The sequence below is a fragment of the Solanum pennellii genome, chromosome 9, assembly GCF_001406875.1.
Source record: "Solanum pennellii chromosome 9, SPENNV200".
Classification (NCBI taxonomy): domain Eukaryota; kingdom Viridiplantae; phylum Streptophyta; class Magnoliopsida; order Solanales; family Solanaceae; genus Solanum; species Solanum pennellii.
This window is the reverse complement of record NC_028645.1, coordinates 75,680,425-75,700,762: the sequence shown is the minus strand read 5'-3', so window position 1 is coordinate 75,700,762 and position 20,338 is coordinate 75,680,425. Positions and strand designations below refer to the sequence as shown.

The following is a 20,338-nucleotide window of genomic DNA, read 5'->3' as shown; positions in this document are numbered from 1 at the left end:
CCAACCCCTAGATAGTTGACTCAAAGTTAGAGTCGCATAACCTACAACCATACCGCAGTAACGAGGATGTCTCCCTGGGTGATGTTAACAAAATTCCTATCTCTCACACTGGTTCTACAAAATTAAATGCATCAAATAATGTTTTCAAGCTAACCCACACTTTGTGTGCCCCTTCCATCAACACAAGTTTCTTCATGTTTCTAAATTCTGTCAAGACAATCTTAAGTCTGTTGAATTTTTTCCTTTTAACTTTTTTGTGAAGGATCTGAAAACGCGAAAGCCACTGGTGCATGGTCTGACCAACAATGAACTGTATGAGTGGCCTCTCTCACATCCCCAATCTCACATTATCTCCACATGCAGCCCTCTCACTACTTGGCACCAACGTCTTGGTCAGAGGCGGATCCAAAATTTCAAGGTTGTGGGTGCCATACGTTATGTTCATCAAATCGATCAAATATTAACCTATTTAGGCCTTGTAAATAGCAACTTTGGACGAATTTATTTTGTTATTCATCCTTTTAGTTTATGAGATAAATAAATTCAACAAAAAAATTATGATTTTGCATAAAGAATATTTTTTCCCATAATATTAGTATTTACATAAAATAAAAAATGTATATATTCCATTTAAATTGCACTCGGCGGGTTTTATTATTCCAAAAAAACTCAAAGATGATATAATTATTTATAGTTATAAATTTTTCACATTTTATATTACAAAATTAATATAAAGAGCTCGCAAAATTTCACATACATAATTTCAATGTCATAGACAAAGTATTGGCTCATAGTAACTGACAATCTAAAAATGCCAAACAGAAATAAAATGTTGATTTAAGTAAGCTTTTTATGTTCTCATTTAATGCAAAACACATTTTATCTTATATTAATACTTTCAAAAAGATTTAAATTATCACAGTTGGATTTTTTTTATACGCATCCAAATGTTTTAGATAATAGAACAAAGAGTAAGAGAAACTCATTGTCGAGTTTCTGAAATTTAGACGAAAGAGTGGAGCTAGTAAGAACTAGTTGGAAGAAGAAAAATATTACTCTCCCATCCTCATTACAAAACTTTTGAAATTTATTTTCTAAAATAAATTTTAAATATTTGTGTGACTATAAATTATTTATTAAGGTAAAACAATAATTTATAGTCTAAAATAAATTTTAAATGTTTGTACGATTATAAATTATTCCATTAAGGTAAAAATAATAATTTAAAACTTTGTTATTTTTAATAATAAAAAGAGAACATTTTTGAAAATCGACTAAAACAAAAATACACATAACTTAATGCTATGGCACCCCCTCTCTAACACATAGATCTGCCCCTTGTCTTGGTCATCCTCAGTCTAGAGTTCTTAGGTTTCTTCTAAATAAATTCTCACTGTCGTTTCATGCGCGAGAGAAAAAAATCATTGTAATTCTTGTTTATCTAATAAAGCTCATCGACATCCTTTTACTCAATTATCATTGTGTAGCTCTAAACCACTTCAAATTATTTTTAGTGATTTATGGGGGCCATCACTAGTTTTATCTCTTGATAAAAAGTTGGTTTATTATATTTTTGTTGACCAATATACGAAGTACACTTGGTTGGACACGCTGACAAAGAAAAGTGAAGTTAAAAAGATCTTTCAAAAATTTCATCCTATGATGTAAAAACATTTTGAAAATAAAATTTTATCATTATATACTGATAATTGAGGTGAGTATAATAGTTTTGACTCCTATCTTTCTCGTCATGGCATTCAACACCTCTCCACCCCACTTTATAGACCATAAGGAGTTGCACTTGCAGAACGACGACATTGCCATATCGTCGAAACTGCAAGAACACTCTTACATGGGGCATCCCTCCCAGACCAATTCTAGTCTTTGCATGTCATCACACTGTCTACCTCATCAATCGTCTTCTAACCTCTCACCTAGATAATCAATCCCCATTTCAAAGATTACTTAGAAAATCACCTAATTACAACTACCTATGGATTTTTGGTTGTTTATGCTATTCATGGCTTAAACATACTCCAAAAACAAAGTTGAATCAAAATCTACCCCATGTGTCTATCTTGGATTCTCACTATCCCATCATTGTCACCAGTGTTTTGACTCAATTTCTGCAAAGGTGTACTTATCCCGAGATGTGCGGTTTGTTGAGGATGTTTTTCCATTTAAGACATTGTTCTCCAACACTGCCATTAAATCAGCTCACCTGGAATGGGAAAAATCAACAACGACAAGTTCTTCGGACCCCACACACAAACTTCCTGTTATTTGTAGCTTTGATGATATGACAAACTCAGGGACCTTGTAAAAGTATCAGGTTCTCAACATGAGTTTTGAAGATGTAATAAACTCAGGGACCTTGTAAAGGTACCAGGTTCCCCAAGGTGACTAGTCTGTTGACTGCCAGCTGGAGAAGGTACAGAAAGTGGGTGCACAGTTCCCAAGGGAGCCAGTAAAGTCAGACTTCTCCTACCAATGGCAAGAGTTTAAGGAAAGGGACTTGTCCATATAAAAGTCTCTTTCCTAAACATTATTCCTTAGTTTTTGCAACTTGATAAAGCATTTTCAAGAACACTTGCAAAGGCTATCAAAAATCAAACAACAGAATTATTCAAATAACAACTGAAATCTCTGGAGCATTTAGCGTAGTTGTTTAAGAATATATTCTCTTGGTCTTACATTGTAAACTATTCCTGAATCTATAAAGGAATCAGTGGGTGGTGTTGAAATTCTAAGTTGTCTAGGAGGGATATCTTAGTGGGTAGATTAACTTCTACTTAGACTTGTCAAGAAATAGAGATTATTGCTTGAACGTGAGATTAAAAACTTCTTCTCACATTTGCTGTACTCGGGTTTCACTTTTGCTTGTGAAGATTAGTGAAAACGGTTGAAAATCTTGTGAGACAGGTCATGGTTTTACTCCCTTAAGCAAGGAGGTTTCCACGTAAATTCGTTGTATTGTTTAAACTGCATTTACTTTCTGTTCGTACTTGTTAGTGTGTCAAGGGACCTGGTCCATTGACTGATAAGTGAAGGCATATATTCTATCAAGTGGTATCAGAGCAGACACTTCTTATCTGGTTAACACCAAGGAAGTGATATCTGTTCTAGAATGGCTGCTCCACTTAATCTAGATGAAGGTCAATCTTCAACCAGACCTCCTCGTTTCAATTTACACTTCTACAGTTGGTGGAAAGTTAGAATGCATGATTTTCTCATGGCTGAAGATAGTGAGCTATGGGACATCGTCCTAAGTGGACCATTTATTCCGATGATAAAAGAAAAGGATAGAGAGAAAACCAGGCTTGTTCCAAAGCCTAGACAAAAATATGATGAAGCTGATGGGAAGAAGATTGAAAAGGGTTACAAGGCAAAAACTATTCTTGTCTGTGGGATAGGGCCAGATGAGTTCAATCGTGTCTCAGCCTGTGAGTCTGCAAAAGAAATCTGGGACTGCTTAAAAACAGTTCATGAGGGAACTGAACAAGTCAAAGAGTCAAAGATTGATATGCTCACTTCTTTGTATGAAAATTTCAAGATGAAAGAAGGAGAAACTATTCATGAGATGTTCACAAAATTGTCCTCCATTACCAACGAGTTGAGAAGCCTTGGAGAACCAATCAGCATGAGCAAGCAATTCAGTAAAGTGCTTCGAATTCTTCTTAAGTCTTGGGACAGCAAAGTTGATGCCATTACTGAAGCAAAAGATCTAAAAGTGCTGACAATGGATGCTCTCATTGGAAATCTGAAGACTCATGAGATGAATCGAAACCATGATCTGTCGAAGAAGGAAGTCAAAAGGGATAAGTCCTTGATGCTGAAATATAAATCTGATGAGGACTCCAGTGATGATGATATGGCTTATCTTATCAATAGATTTCAAAAAATTGTGAGAAAGAACAAAGGCTTTAGAAAGGGAACAAATGGTCCTCGAACTGTAACTCAAAATGATACATGTTACAAGTATGGAAAAGCTGGGAACTTTATTAGAGAGTGTCCTTTACTCAAAACTGAAAATAAGGAATAACAAAAACCCAAGAGGTGACAAAGAGAAGAGAAGGGACCTGGTACTCAGTAAAAATGATCGCGAAGTTGCTGCTGACTATGTGGTCAAAAAGGCTCTTGCTGCATGGGGAGACTTCTCAAGTGACTCAGAAGATCCTGATGAACCAAATGACGTGTCTATGGTGGTGGTTCATGAAGAAGAAATCATATACTTTTCATGGCTCATACAGAAAATAAAGAAGAGGATGACAAGGTAACTTTTTCTTGATATGAAACATGATCTGAATAATTATTCTCTTAAAAAATTGAGAACATTAGCAAATGTTATGATTGATTCAGTAATTGAGTTAACCTCTGAAAGAGATATTATGAATGCTGAACTTGACAGTTTAACTGAAAACAAGGTTAAATTGGAGGAGAAAATGTCGAAAATGGAAGATAAAATGGCGTCTCTAGAGTCTGACAACACTGAACTTAAAAAACAGTTGACTCAGATAAATGAAGAAGCTGAAAAGCTAAATGGAAGGTCAAATGGTTTACAAGTTGAAACTGAAGAGAAACTGAAAACCACTGAGAAAAATCTGGGATTGGCTTTGGAGAAGAGCAACAACTTAGAAAATGATATTGTCAAACTTAAGGAAGAACTTGAAAAATCTCTTAAGTGGACAAAATCTTCTAAGTTGCTGTCAAGTGCAACAAATCAGAGTAATTTCAATAAGAAAGGTCTAGGAAGTTTGAATATCACTCCTCCCTTTAATCCTCACAGTAAGTATATGTTTGTCTCTGACAATCTGCTTTGTCTTCACTATGGTAAAAATGGGCATTTAAAGGGAGAGTGTACTGGCTGGAGAAAATTTCATGAAAGACTCTCTAATTATACTGAAAGGCAAAGAGTATCAAAGAGAGACCTGGTCCTCCAAAACATGTTTCAACTAATAGATTTTCTAAGAAAAAATATGTCTCTGCTCCAAAGTCTTTTGTTAGAAAGATTCAAAAACTGCCCTATTGGACTAGATACAATCTGATCACTCCATTGTCTGCCTTCTGGGAACTCAAATTGAAATAGGTTCCCAAGCTTAACAAGTGATTCTTGTTGCAGGTGAGTGAGAGCAGCAGTCAATGTTGGTATATGGACAGTGGATGCTCTTATCATATGACTGGTGACATCAAAAATTTCCTCTCACTCAAGACACTTTAGGGAGGAGGTGTCTCTTTTGGTGATGAAAAGAAGGGGTACATTGTGGGAGTTGGCAAAGTGGGAAAGTCTCTTGAAGAATCAATTGACAATGTGTATCATGTTGATGGGTTGAAGTACAGTCTTTTGAGTGTATCTCAAATTTGTGACAAGGGAAATGAAGTCAAGTTTACTTCTGCGAAGTGCACTGTGGTTAGTCTAACCACAAAGAAAGTGATTCTCACTGCCTTTAGAAGTAAAAACATGTATGTGGCCGACTTAGAAACGTCTCATGGAGATGATCTGACATGTCTTAGTGCTCAAAATGAAAATGCTGATTTTTGGCATCGTAGGCTAGGGCATGTGAGCTCATCTTTATTGAATAAACTGATTTCTAAGGACCTGGTCCGACGTTTGCCAAAGTTAAAGTTCTGTGAAAAAAAAAATGTGAAGCTTGTGTTAAAGGGAAACAAATCAGATCATCCTTCAAGTCAAAGAAGCAAGTAACTTCATCAAGAGTACTGGAGCTGTTACACATGGACTTATGTGGACCTTTGAAGGTTCAAAGCAGAAATGGTAAGAAATACATTCTGGTGATAGTTGATGATTTCTCAAGGTACACATGGACAAGATTCCTAAGATCAAAAGCAGAGACACCTGAAGAATTGGTAGTGTTCTTCAAAATGATTCAAACTAAATTGAATCAAGTGATTCTTGGGATCAGATCTGATCATGGAACTGAGTTTGAAAACTCAAAACTGGATCAATTTTGCATGGAGAATGGTACTAGTCACAATTTTTCTGCTCCAAGAACTCCTCAACAAAATGGAGTGCTGGAAAGAAAAAACAGAACCTTAGTGAACATTGCCAGGACCATGATCATTGAGTCAAATCTTCCTCAAAGTTTCTGGGCTGAAGCTGTCAACACAGCATGTCATGTTACTAACAGGTGTCTGATAAGGGCTGTTTTGAATAAAACTCCCTATGAGTTGCTCAATAACAGAAAGCCTATGTGGAGCTATCTTAGGGCGTTTGGCTGCAGATGTTTTGTGCTGAACAATAGAAAGGATGATCTGGGAAAATTTGATCCTAGAAGTGATAAAGGAGTGTTTGTTGGATATTCTTTATCAAGCAAAGCATACAGAATCTTCAACAAAAGAACTCAATGTATTGAAGAAAGCATTCACGTTTTGTTTGATGAAGATGGAAATTTGAAAAGCAATGGATCAAATGATGAAGATAAAGTGATTAAGCTGTTCAATTCACAGAAAATTGGAGGAAGTGAAGTTGGTGCAGACCATCAGTTGAGAAATGACTATGATAATAACAATCATAGTCTATCTGAAAAGACTGATGAAGTTGAAAAGTGTGATGAGGTACCTGGTACCACTCTAAATTCCAGTCAGAGCACCTCAAACTCTCTAGAAAATGATGCCATCATTGAAGAAGAAGAACATGTTGATCAGCTCAACCAGTCTGCTTTGAGACCAGGATGTAAACATAGTTCATCACATCCTCTTGATAATCTTATCTCTCCTTTGAACTCTGGAATTCACACTAGATCAAAAACAAGAAATCTAGTTGCATTCTCAGCATTCATATCATATATTGAGCCTAAGAATGTGAAAGAGGCATTAGGTGATGCAGGCTGGATCAACTCAATGCAAGAAGAACTTCACCAGTTTGAAAGAAGCAAGGTATGGTACCTGGTTCCTCGACCTGCTGGCAGAACAGTGATAGGAACCAGATGGGTTTTCAGAAACAAGCTCGATGAAAATGGAGTGATTACTAGAAACAAATCCAGGTTAGTGGTCAAGGATACAATCAAGAAGAAGGAATAGACTATGATGAGACTTTTGCACCTGTTGCAAGGATGGAGGCCATTAGAATTTTAATAGCTTTTGTTGCATTCATGGGGTTCAAGCTGTATCAAATGGATGTCAAAAGTGCATTTCTGAATGGAAATCTGAAAGAGGAGGTATTTGTTAAACAACCTCCTGGGTTTGAAGATGCTGAGCTACCAGATCATGTGTTCAGATTGAATAAGGCTTTGTATGGCTTGAAACAAGCTCCTAGAGCATGGTATGAAAGGCTGTCAAAGTTCCTGTTGAAGAATGATTTCAAAAGAGGAAAAATAGACAATACCTTGTTCTTATTAAAAAGAGAACAAGAATTGCTTATTATTCAGGTTTATATGGATGATATAATTTTTGGAGCTACTTCAGAACACTTGTGTGAAGAATTATCATCATTAATGGGAAAAGAATTTGAAATGAGCATGATGGGTGAACTCACATTCTTCCTTGGCCTACAGATCAAGCAATCATCAAATGGAATCTCAATCAGTCAGGAGAAGTACATTAAGGAGCTACCGAAAAAATTCAATATGTTTGACTCAAAACCTATTGATACTCCTATGGGAACAAATTCCAAGCTTGTAGTAGAGGAATCTGATACTCTTGTGAATCAAACCATGTATAGGGGAATCATTGGATCCTTGTTATATCTGACTGCTAGCAGACCTGATATTGTTTACAGTGTTGGAATGTGTGCTAGGTTCCAGGCATGTCCTCGTGATTCACATCTGAAGGCTGCAAAACGTATTCTCAAAATACTTGAAGAAGACAAGGGACCTGGTTCTTTTCTATCCAGCAGGTGACACTTTTGATCTAGTTGGCTTTGCAGATGCTGATTTTGCTGGTTATCAAGTTGACAGGAAGAGTACTTCTGGAATGGCTCATTTCCTTGGATCTTCACTCATTTCTTGGGGAACCAAGAAACAGAATTCTGTGGCTCTTTCAACAGCTCAAGCTGAGTATGTAGCAGCTGCTGCATGTTGTTCACAGTTGTTATGGATCAAGCAACACTTGGAGGATTTTGGTATAAACATCAAAGTTATTCCTCTTATGTGTGACAATACTAGTGCAGTTAGTATGGGAAAAAATTCAGCTCACCATAAGAGAACAAAGCATATTGATGTTAGACATCACTTTTTGAGAGACAATGTTGAAAAGGGGAATATTGTGCTTACATATTGTCCAACAGAGGAACAAATTGCAGACATCTTCACCAAGGCTCTCAGTAAAGATCAATTTGAGAGAAATAGGCTGAAGTTGGGCATGATGATCTCTAACTAAAATCCGGACTTTCAACAGTTGAATTCCTTTGATGGCAAAATATGCGGTACAGGTATCCTTTGTGTCAATAATTTACTATCTGGATTAGATCATTTTGGTAATAATTTACTATCTGGATTAGATCATTTTGGTACCTATTGTAGGTATACTCTCACGAAGGACTAGCTTAGCAAAGACATGGCTAGAACAGCTACGCAATGAGGATAAAACTGTGTTATGGGACCTGGTTCCTGTCCAGGTTAGCATTTGTACATTAAATTTAAACTGAAAAATATGACCGTTGATAATGCCACATGTCAGTCATCGGTCATTCTGACCGTTAGTCCCATCGCTTATTCTTCAAGCGACACGTCAAATCAAGGACCTGGCACCGTTTCAAATCCTTTTTAACCCTCTTTATGATTTCTCATCTGTCTCTCAACATTCCTTCACTAAAAAAAGGGAAAATTTAAAGAAAAAATTTGTTCTTCCTTCTTCTTTTTGTCTTCGAAAAGCTATCTTTTGTTCTTATTTTGGTCAAAGATGTCTGATCCTTCTTCAACCTCTAAGCAAATGCTCACTGCTCTCAGTGAGATTGAACCTATCGCGTTTTATTATCCTTCAGTAGTAGAGTCCAGATCTAGTGTTCCTTCAAGCTCTCAGCAAGATACTCCTGACAATCCTTTCCATTCCATAGATTTGAACAACACTAGTATCCCTACTGGACCTGGTCCTTACCATGAGATGTTTCTAGATAATCTATCTGAAGGAGATTTGCCAAGAAATAAATCGTCTGAGTCAAACATTTTGGCAGCAAGTGAAGAACTGGTAATCGAAAGTCTTGCAATGATGAGAGAAGAAGCTAGGGCTGAACAAAATGAGCCCTTACAAGGTGAAGAGGTAAGAGACACTCAACCCATTTTCGATAAAACTCTAGATTTTGGGAGGTATCCTTCTTCTAACTCCTCAGATTCTGAAAGTGATGAGCAACCCATTAAATGGAAGGTTGAAAGGAGGGAAGTTGGGGTGTCAAGAAAGGGAAAAGAAAAGATAGTGAAGAGGCTCCTAGAAGAAGACCTACTACTAGGTCTGATGCTAGGAAGTTGATGGCTGATGCCTTAAAGGCTAGCGCAAGATCTACGGCTGAAATTAGGAGTGCCAGAACTTTTAAAGTATCAAACTTTAGAATGCCTGAATCTGGTGTCATTGAGGTGTCTGCTGAAGAAATGGAAAAGAAAAACGAAAAGAAAAAGTCAGGAAAAACAAAGTCAAAGGATCCAAAGAAAGTTGAGAAAACAAAACCCAAGAAGAAGAGTTCTGCAGGAAAACGGAAGAGATCATAGGGACCTGGTACCCAACAAAGGAGTGAAGAGGAGGTCAACATGCAGGAAATTGTTGACAACATGAGAAAGCAGGTTGTACTGGCTGGAAGAGTCTTTGACATGGGAATCATCAATCTTCCCGGCATGGACTCTCTCCATGACATGGTGGAAATTCAATCATGGATGCATCTATTCAACAGGAAATCTCCTATCCTCTATGAAGAAGAAGTGAGCGAATTGTATTAAAACATTCAATTTAAAGAAGATGGGAGTATCCTCACAAGAGTAAATGACATTGCAATGCATCTGGATGAGTTTCTGCTAGGCAAAATTCTCAGGGTACCTAGAGAGGGAACCAGGTCTGTGAATGGGAAAACTTGTTCGATTGAGTTTGTGTCTTTGGTTTCTAAGCTTCCTACAACAAAGGTTGCTAGGGTTTTTAAGAAGGTCATGACGAGCGAGTACCGGTTGGTGTTTGAATTTGTAAACAAAACTATCGTCCCACGGACTGAAAAGAGGACTTCAGCTACTTCTGCTGACTTATTTATGATGGAAATGTTGTGCAGATTCGAACCTCTGAATCTCCCAGGGCTTATGCTTGAGCACATGTACTAAACTTTCATTGAGAGGAAAGGCATTCATGGGATGGGATACGGATACTTTCTCACTGAAGTATTCAAACATTTTAATATCCTCTGAGCGTTGGCAGGGTTGGGACTGTGAAACAAACTTTTTCAGAAAGTACCCTGGTCGAATGTGAGTGTATCGAAGGGAAAGGCAATCCCATGAGCAAGATGGCTCAACTCATAGACGATTAGGATCAACTCAAACATGAGGTTGAGGAGTTAACTGTCCGTTTGAGTGGTAAAGATACTGAAATTGCTATACTCAAAGCTGAACTACTTACTGCACAGACTGAGGGACCTGATACTTATGTGGTTCAAGCCCTGGAAAGGGAAACTGCAGAGCTGAGGGCCAAGGTTACTGCCTTTCAAGAGAAGGCAATTAAGGATAATGATGTTGCAAATGATCGACTCACTCTCATTATCCAGTCCCTTTATCATCAACCTCCCCCTTCTTAGTCTCCCCCAATCTTCTCCTGTGTATTCTTTTTGTGGCTTGTCTTTGTGTTGTTGGATTATCAGTTTGTTTTTAATGTACTAAATGTTATCTTGGAATGCTCTTTATCTTATTCCCCTGATGTTCTAGCTAATATCCATTGTGAATGCTTTTCTTTTCTGTTTGATTGCTATCAAGCTCTGATCTTATCTGATATTAGTGTTGATATTATTGGTTTACTGTATCTCTTTTTTATGATGCTAAAAGGGGGAATTATAACTGCATAGTAAGTGGTAGAAGTGTGAGTGAGGGGGAAAATTTTCTTTTCAGGAGGATGGACTAGTAAATTCTGGGGGAATTAGTTATAAAGCTGGAGTGGTGCCTGAGTATTGTTTGTCATCATCAAAAAGGGGGAAAATGTTATTTGTAGTTTTGATGATATAACAAACTCAGGGACCTTGTAAAGGTACCAGGTTCTCAACATGAGTTTTGAAGATGTAACAAACTCAGGGACCTTGTTAAGGTACCAGGTTCCCCAAGGTGACTAGTCTGTTGACTGCCAGCTGGAGAAGGTACAGAAAGTGGGTGCACAGATCCCAAGGGCGCCAGTAAAGTCAGACTTCTCCTACCAATGGCAAGAGTTTAAGGAAAGGGACTTGTCCATATAAAAGTCTCTTTCCTAAACATTATTCCTTAGTTTTTGCAACTTGATAAAGCATATTCAAGAACACTTGCAAAGGCTATCGAAAATCAAACAACAGAATTATTCAAACAACAACTGAAATCTCTGGAGCATTTAGCGTAGTTGTTTAAGAATATATTCTCTTGGTCTTACATTGTAAACTATTCCTGAATCTATAAAGGAATCAGTGGGTGGTGTTGAAATTCTAAGTTGTCTGGGAGGGATAGCTTAGTGGGTAGATTAACTTCTACTTAGGTTTGTCAAGCAATAGAAATTATTGCTTTAACGTGAGACTAAAAACTTCTTCTCACATTTGTTGTAATCGGGTTTCACTTTTGCTTGTGAAGATTAGTGAAAACGGTTGAAAATCCTGTGAGACAGGTCGTGGTTTTACTCCCTTAAGAAAGGAAGTTTCCACGTAAAATCGTTGTGTTGTTTAAACTGCATTTACTTTCTATTCATACTTGTTAGTGTGTCAAGGGACCTGGTCCATTGACTGATAAGTGAAGGCATATATTCTATCACTTCCCATAGTTACAGATCTGCCAACTCCATTAGAAATAGCAGCTCACACAATTACAGATTTTCCATCACCATACGCTTCCTCTCCAGCCAAGTCCGGAGACAACTCAAACTCGCAATCCTTATCTGACAATGCATCAGCGATAGATGCAACAGATTCACCTCTTTCAAATCCTCTTTCTCCAGGTAAATTTATGTCTTCATAATCTTCAATGATTCCTGCTTCCCAAAACACCTCTTATATATCTACTGCCCAACTTTTAGCACTACTACGAAATCGGAGTATTGATTGGCTTAGCCCCCACTAAGTCTAGTGTCTGCAATAAGCTAAAGAGCATACTTCCTCTGATTCAATAATATACCCTCTTTGGAGTGCATTACTTCTATGCCTAAGAAATATCTCAGTTTTCTTAGTACCTTCATTTTAAACATTGATGAAGAGTAATTTGGTTTCTTCAATCATAGATATGCTAGTTACAGTGATAAGTAAGTCATTAACATACACCAAGAGGACCACCATATTATCCCACTACTTCCTGGTAAATAAAGAGTGATCATGTGCACTTTGAGAGAAACCAACCTGCAGCAAAGCATCAGTGAACTTGATGTTCCATTGTCGGGATGTTTTCTTAAGACCATAAAGGGACTTTTTAAGCTTGCAAACCTTACGCTCCCCCTTATTTAGAAAACTCATAGGAAACTCCATGTACACATCCTCATGTAAATCACCTTGGAGGAAAGCATTAACATCCTTTTGAAAAAAATTTCCAACCATGTGAGGCAACTAAGTTGAGAACAGTACTGAATGTCACCATTTTTGCAACCGGAGAAAAAGTTTCATTATAGTCTAACCCCTCCCTTTGAGTATATCCCTTTTCTTCCAACCTTGCCTTAAATCTATCCACATCACCATTGGACTTATATTTGATCTTATAGACCCATTTGGACGTAATAGCCTTAGCCTTTAGAGGTAAATCCACAAGAGTCCAAGTACAGTTATCTTCTAAAGCATTGATTTCTTCCAGCATTGCCAAGGTCCATCTTTCATCTTGGGAAGCTTTTTTAAAATATTGTGGTTCAACCAAGTCTGAAAAATCTTGAACAAAGTCTTGATAATTGGTGGATAGATGATCATATAGAACATGATTAGTGATGGAGTACAAATTAGGCTTAGTTTATACGACATAGTCTTTGGTTCAAATAGGTGGTTTTGATGTCCTATTGGACTTTCTAAGACTATCAACAGTGACTGCTGGTATTTCAGGAGTTTGTATTTCTGGACGGGGCTTCTCCAACACAATATGAGTGATATCTTCATAAGGCAAGTTCACCACAGATGTTGGATCCACTGGTGAAACTACACACTGATCAGCAGTGGTGGATTCATGGAACTAATCTATCAAAGTACATGTATCACACACAAAAGGTGAGACCAAAGGGAGATTTTGATCTGGTATCTCTTTTTCTTGAAAAGGAAATACTTGTTCTCTGAATGTGACATCTCGACTAATGAATACACTTTTAACCGCTAAGTCATAGAGCATGTTTTCTTTTTGATGTAGATGAGTATCCAATGAACATTACTTTCTTCGCCCTAGAAGCAAACTTATTCTCTTTCTTTAGTACGGTTCCAAAGCATAAACAACCAAACACTTTCAAGTGAGTCGTGTTGGGAGGTTTGTGAAACAATACTTCATATGGAGACTTTCCGTTTAGCAAAAAAGAACGCATTCTATTGATCAGATGTACAACAGTCACAATTCAATCTCCCAAAATCTGCTTGGAATATGAAACTGTATCTCCAAAGCCCTTCCTGTTTCCTAGATATGTTTATGCTTTCTATCCACAACACTATTTTGTTGAGGTGTATATGGACAACCATTTTGATGAATGATCTCATACTAAGTTAACAAAGCATTCATACTAGTATTGAAAAACTCAGTTCAATTATCAGATCGCAAATTTTTTATTTAATTACAATGGAAACTACTAAATTAACAAGTAACTAACAATAAAAATAAGAATGGCGGATGAGAAGCTTAATTAATATCTAAAAAATGCCAGAGAAGTATCTAGAATATTTAAAGTTGTAAAGAAATGAATGGAGATATCTATAATGAGTGTTCCTGAGAGAAAAATATAGAAATAATCTAGAATGGATAGTTATAAATTATGCAGTTGGAGGAATGTTCTAAAGTAGAATAGTAAATATCCTCCATTAGATTTGATCCTTCCATCACCACCTATAACTAGAGGCGATCATTTGAGGTGTATCCAAGAAAGAAAGAAAGTAAGCAAGCAAGTACGGAGTGTATACTCAAGAAAAAAGTGGGTGCTCAACCTAGATCTCAAGTAAATCTATTGTAGGATGTTTAATTCTTGAGCCTCTTCGTGGTTTATCCCTACGCTCAACAACTTGGCTAACGTCTGGGCTATCCGTGTAAACAACATATAATTCCATCTACACATGGATACAATATATATACTACTTCACACTTGCAAAATAAGGAAGACATGACATTATAACATGACAAAGAACAAAACAATGATCAGAGATAACCAAACAGCTAAAATAGGAAAAAACTAAACAAATAAGAAGTCTCAAATAAGTGTATATTAATATAAAAGATAATTGTAGCAACACATATCTCAGAGTCTTGAGATTTTTTTAGAAGTCACAAAGAAGGGAACATGTCATCCTTCAAAACCATCAATTGTCTTCGTTTTAAAATTTTCAAACCAAACAAACAAACAACATGCAATTAAACCATCACAAATCAGAGCAACCTAATGCTTCTTTGATTTTTAAAATTGTGGCACTCAAAACGCCATGAACAGAAGCCACTGTCTCCATTTGCTGCTGCTTTGAGGTTGGATTATTATTATCACAAATCAATATTTGAAAAACCACTGTTAAAATTGAACCATTTTGTGCATTTGCAGTGTTGTATCTATTTGAGGAGAGCCGACCATCGGGACTTATGATGATACCAGAGGGCAAAATAGGAACTTTTGTTGCATCACATCCATTAACAATTGAAGTGATTGCTCGCAACTCTATGGGTGCATAGACTAAAAATGCTCCCATTTCATTAATGCTCTTCTCTTCAAGCACTAACATTTCCTTATACATATTATAAGGCTGTATATGCATTACAACAATTAAGAATATTAGGGTAAATACTATAAAAGAATAAGTGAAGGATATGCTATGTTGCTAAACAATAAAAAATCCACAGCTAATCCTATTTAATAACGAATTAGTGAAGGATTATAAAACAATCTTGTTAGCTATAGGGCTATAGGTTATTTAACAATAGATTAACAAGGAATTTCATAGCTAATCCTTGTTCTTTTTCGTAGTGAGATATATTTAGCATTACATATCATTTTACCCGAAATATAGTTAAAGATAGTCATTGAATAATGAAAAAAACAAGTGAACTATTAATATAGGAAATGAGACAAACAACAACTTGCGATAAATGGCTAAGCTATGATGATAATGTGAACAAGAAAAGTTAGTCTTTATTTATGTGTGTTTTTTAGTTGTTAATTGACTACAAGTCAAAAGTGAAATTGGACAGTCGAAAATTCCTTTTGATTCAATAATTAAAGAATAAAAAGTACAAAGGAAAAAAAAATACAAGTTTAGAAATTTTGGTATTTTTGCATGTGAAAAAAAGATAAATTCAATCATAAGTAATATTATTTAATTATTGAAAAATGTCATTGTCACCTGATAATTTAAGCTGAAATAGCTAATTATAAATAAATAAATATGACAAATACCTGAATGATTGTAATGTTGTTTGCTGGAAAAGTTCCTGTTAGTACTCGATCTAACTCAATCACATTATTTCCACCGGTCAAAATATCCCACTGAAAAATAAATCAAATGATAAACAGTATCATAATAATTGACAAAAAATTAGTTTTTGGGATGAATATTATCTAAGATCATATATCTAAAACAATATATGTACGATCAATGTCAAAAATAGCAAAACATGTAGATAATATAATATATACGTGTGTCCAAAAACAAAATCGACTGATAAATCAAATTGAAAAAGGGTCTTGGTTTATTGCTATTGAATTAATGGATTTTTAGTGATCATATAAAAACAAAAGAATTATCGAGTTATCAGTTTGGTATTTGATTTTTTTAATATTAGTTATTGGATAAATCGATAACCTATTAAGACTATAGTTATTTACAACTTTACCATACATAAATTTTAAATACTAATCTTAATACACTAGTTATTGTTTGTGCCCTTTAGCCTTCAATTTACACTACATAGTGACTTTGAGTTCATAATTTCACATTATATTAAATGTCTAAACCTAAATATAAGAACTTTATTCTTCTTAATTTCTCTTTTGGCTAGCCTACCCCATCCAGGCTAACCCATACAGACTTTGAAATTTTACAGGACAGGTCAGGCTAGCCCATTTTTAGTGTGAGCTAGAAAACGGTTGGCCCAACCCACAAGTATGTGGGCTACAGGCTTGCCGTGACAGCCTAATTTATTAAATTTTTTTTAAAACACTTAAAACATTATAAATTTTAATTTTAAAATATTATCATAAATATCGAAGAAACAATATTACATGATGTTAATGTTACTACTTATTAATCAAATCCACAAATATAATTATCTTTATAATACTTTTTAATTTTTTTTCAAGTAAAAGTATAAATATCTAAATAGAAATATTAATCTAATTTTAAATTTTAATATTATATTATATTATATTTTTTAATTAATTTTTATTGGCCCACGGACAGGCTCTACCGATATTTCTCAAACCCCACAAATCAGCAGACTTATTCAGGCCTGGCTAAAAAGCCTTTTTCTTAAATGGGCTTCAAAAATCTAAGCCAGCCTATTAAATCCTGGGTTAGGCCAGGACAGCCCAACGGGCCTAGCCCATATTGACGGCTCTAGGATTGAAAATGTAAAAATTACTTCTTTTATCACATGTTTGGCTCATTGCATTAAAAATTTAATATTGATGCAAAGAAATATACAATCATTCCTTTTTATAACAATCATTCCTAATAACAACATTTCACCTATTATATACTTTAATAACAAATATTATTTGTAATCTCACAATGTGGAGCTTGGAGAGGGTAGAATATACACAAATCTTACCCTTATTCTCGAAGGAAGAGAGACTATTTTTGAAATACCCTCGGTCAATTCAATGTAAAAATGAAGTTTTATTTGAAAACGATATCAATATCATGTTATAGTATTATGTTCTCTATAGTAAAATTTCGCTATTATCTGAACAAATGACATTATTATAAAGAGGTTTGATACATACCTGATTTCTTGTCTTATCGTCTTCGAAAAAATTGAAAACATCTTGTAATGAACGAGGAAGCCATAGAGAAGTAGTGGCAATGGCAATAAAGCCTTCTGGTTGGGTAATTTCTTCATTTTTTCTTATTGAAATCCTATCTCCACGGTTTAGCTGTGATGAAGTTGGAAAATCTATTTTGTCGGCCATGCTTAGGATTTCAAAAAAACTTTTCACCATCCTTTGAGATACTTTTATCGTATTTTTTATCCCTTTTGGATCATGAAACACTGAAAGTAAAATGAAATTTCAATATTACAATAACATATATATCTAGTAAAATTCCCTAAGTAAAGTCTGCAAAGGGTGGTCTTATCATGAGAAGGTAGAGGGGTTGTTTATGATAGATCCTCATTCAAGTAAAGTAGATCCAAATTCAGATATGAAAAGCAAATACATACGGATATGAAGGAGACAACATGTAATACTAAAACAAAAGAATAAAATATTAGAAAAGCAATTCTAACAATACTAATAAGGAAACAAGATAAGGGTCTATTTTTGCTTTTTGGAAAATAATTTATTTTAGGAAATCTTTTCTTATTTTCAGATTTTGTTTGGAAAGTACTAAATATATTTTCTAGAAAAGAAAATTTCTATTGCAGATTGATAAAAATATTAACAGATCAGAGAGTATTCGATGATACTTTTACATGTTAAAGGTGATAATAATATTTGAGTGTCGTTAAAGCATTGATATAGTGTTTAAAATTGAGATGATTGCGAAGGAAAATGACTTTCCTTGGAGAATGAGAGAAATGATCATTTTTCCTGCTCCTTGATTAAAAAATTAAATTATTTTTTTGGCCAGTCAATGAACGTCAAAAGATGACTAATTTTTAAAAAAATTTAAATCATACCAAACACACCCCAAAAGGAAATAAGAAAAGTTTAAAAAGGAGATGTTTCAAATTAAAAATTGAGAAAATTGTAAAGAAAAATGACTTTCGAAATAAAAAGAGTAATCATGTACCGGGCCCATTTAAATAAAAAAAATCAATGGTCGAACATGGATAAAATACATATTTTATATCTATTATATTTATTTCGTGCCAAACATACCTTAAAGATGAAAAAAAAACTTTTAAAAGGTCATAATTCAAACATAAAAACAAAGAAAAGGGATGGATTTGGACTCCTTCAAGATTTTAAATTTTTAATTAAAGCTGCCTTGAAGTGATGAAATTTTGCAATGGATTCTTTTCTCACCTTATAAATTGAAATTCAAAAAAGTAGTAAATAAATAAAGGGAATATAAAATCGAACCTCCTTTGAAATCATGTCTAGTAAGGTATGTTGAACCCATTGAAAAATTGTTTCTCTCACTCATTCTTTGAAGTGTAACAATCCATCTTTTAGCTCCGTATGCTTCACGACCACACAACAAATCTCTAAAGATACGATTAACCTGATATTTTTCAAATATTTGAACATGTTCCACCCAAGTAACCTGCAAGAGTAAAAATAAGAAATCACAATAAGAATAATTAAATTTTTGGAAAATAATGAGGAAAACATGTTTAAAATTTGAGTTTTTTTAGCATTGGATGTCACGAGGCAAGAATTGATCAGCACTATATGAGGAGAAACAATAATCCTCGCTCGTTTAGATTCAAACATCTAGGACATGCACAACATAGTATGGGCCGGAGTTCAACATTATTAAATGAAGACTAGCAACTCTGATAGCATGTTGAAAGGATGGTTATTGAATCTAACTCAATCATAAAATAAAACTTGTCAAGTTATGGAGATTTTCCAAGGCTATACAAGGACATAATGATCATTTTCTAAATCAATACGGGTGCACTTAAACAGCCCCCGCTGCACGTCACAAAGCAGATCATTTGGAGAATAAATTAATAACATAACAAGGGGATCCAAAATTGGATAAACCGAGAATAAAGATAGTTTGATTCTTATATCATATTAGGAACAATAGACATCATAAAATAGGCATCAGTATCAGTAAATGTTCAACTATGTAACATACCCTTCAAAAAAAGAAAATAAGCTACATATAAATAGTGATATGTATGTTATCCGTTTGAGTTATAGAAACAACCTCATGCACAAATACAGAATAAGATTACATATTATAGGCCCAGTAATGTGGACCACGTGTATAGATGGAGCTTAATGCACATAGTTTTCCTTTTATATAAATAGTGAATAAAGAGAGAAAGTCATTCTTACCTTACTTTGGCCATTGCCCATATCTTGAATTACACAACCAGAAGGGAACTTCCAAGAATAACAAGGTGCACCACTTTGAATCTCATTGAATATATCATATGAAACATCCACCATGATCCATGTTGTTGCATCAAGTTGTCTACAACAACGTATGAAGAAAAACTCTCTAGCTTCAACTAGAGGAGATAAAATATGCAACTTTTCATACATCTGTATTCAAGAACCAAAAAAAAATTAGACCATTGTATGAGTCAATTTTAATATTGATTTAATTTCTAGGGGAACAAAATCTAAAAGATGGATTAATATTTTACCAATTGAATAGAGCCTCCCCAAGTACCAGAATCAAGAACTTCAATAGTCCTAGCTTTTGTGACTATAGTAGGAAACAAGTTCATCCATTTGACCTACATATACAAATCAATCATTTTTAAGTATATGATAAATTGTTAAACAATAACAATGACAACTATGTCTCAAAATAAGCACTCATTTTCCATGTTCATCATTACATATAAAGTCATCTTAATCAATATAGTATGAAAGAAATCAAAAAATAAAATGGTATCAGCTTATTAAAAAATAGCCAATTTTTGAAATTCATGACAATGTATTTGATTTCAAAAAATCATGACAGTATCTTAGATCTCTCACTTGCTCAAGTTCGAAATGCATGATATTGGCATGGTATTTTTCTACACCAAAAGTGGTAAGTTTCCAATGAATTCTTAAACACTGGCTACTTTTAAAAAATCAATCCAATTAGAGTGCCCGATCTTTAATATACAAAGCATATACATATATATGCTTTGTATATTAAAGATTGGGCGCTCTATTTGGACATATATATATATATATATATATATATATA

General features: G+C 34.8%; 1 protein-coding gene across 1 annotated transcript in view; it reads right to left on the bottom strand.

Moving 5' to 3' along the window:
* Positions 1 to 14,621: 14,621 nt before the first annotated feature.
* The window catches only part of LOC107030897 (homeobox-leucine zipper protein HDG8-like), a 10,757-nt gene continuing 5,040 nt past the window's right edge, over positions 14,622 to 20,338 (bottom strand). Inside the window, exons 5-10 of the mRNA XM_015232113.2 lie at positions 19,782 to 19,874; positions 19,468 to 19,677; positions 18,538 to 18,721; positions 17,236 to 17,501; positions 15,688 to 15,777; positions 14,622 to 15,037 (exon numbers count right to left, since the gene is read on the bottom strand). Of these exons, the coding sequence (XP_015087599.1) occupies positions 14,666 to 15,037; positions 15,688 to 15,777; positions 17,236 to 17,501; positions 18,538 to 18,721; positions 19,468 to 19,677; positions 19,782 to 19,874 (1,215 nt within the window). The 3' untranslated portion in view covers positions 14,622 to 14,665. The remainder of the gene's footprint in view (positions 15,038 to 15,687; positions 15,778 to 17,235; positions 17,502 to 18,537; positions 18,722 to 19,467; positions 19,678 to 19,781; positions 19,875 to 20,338) is intronic.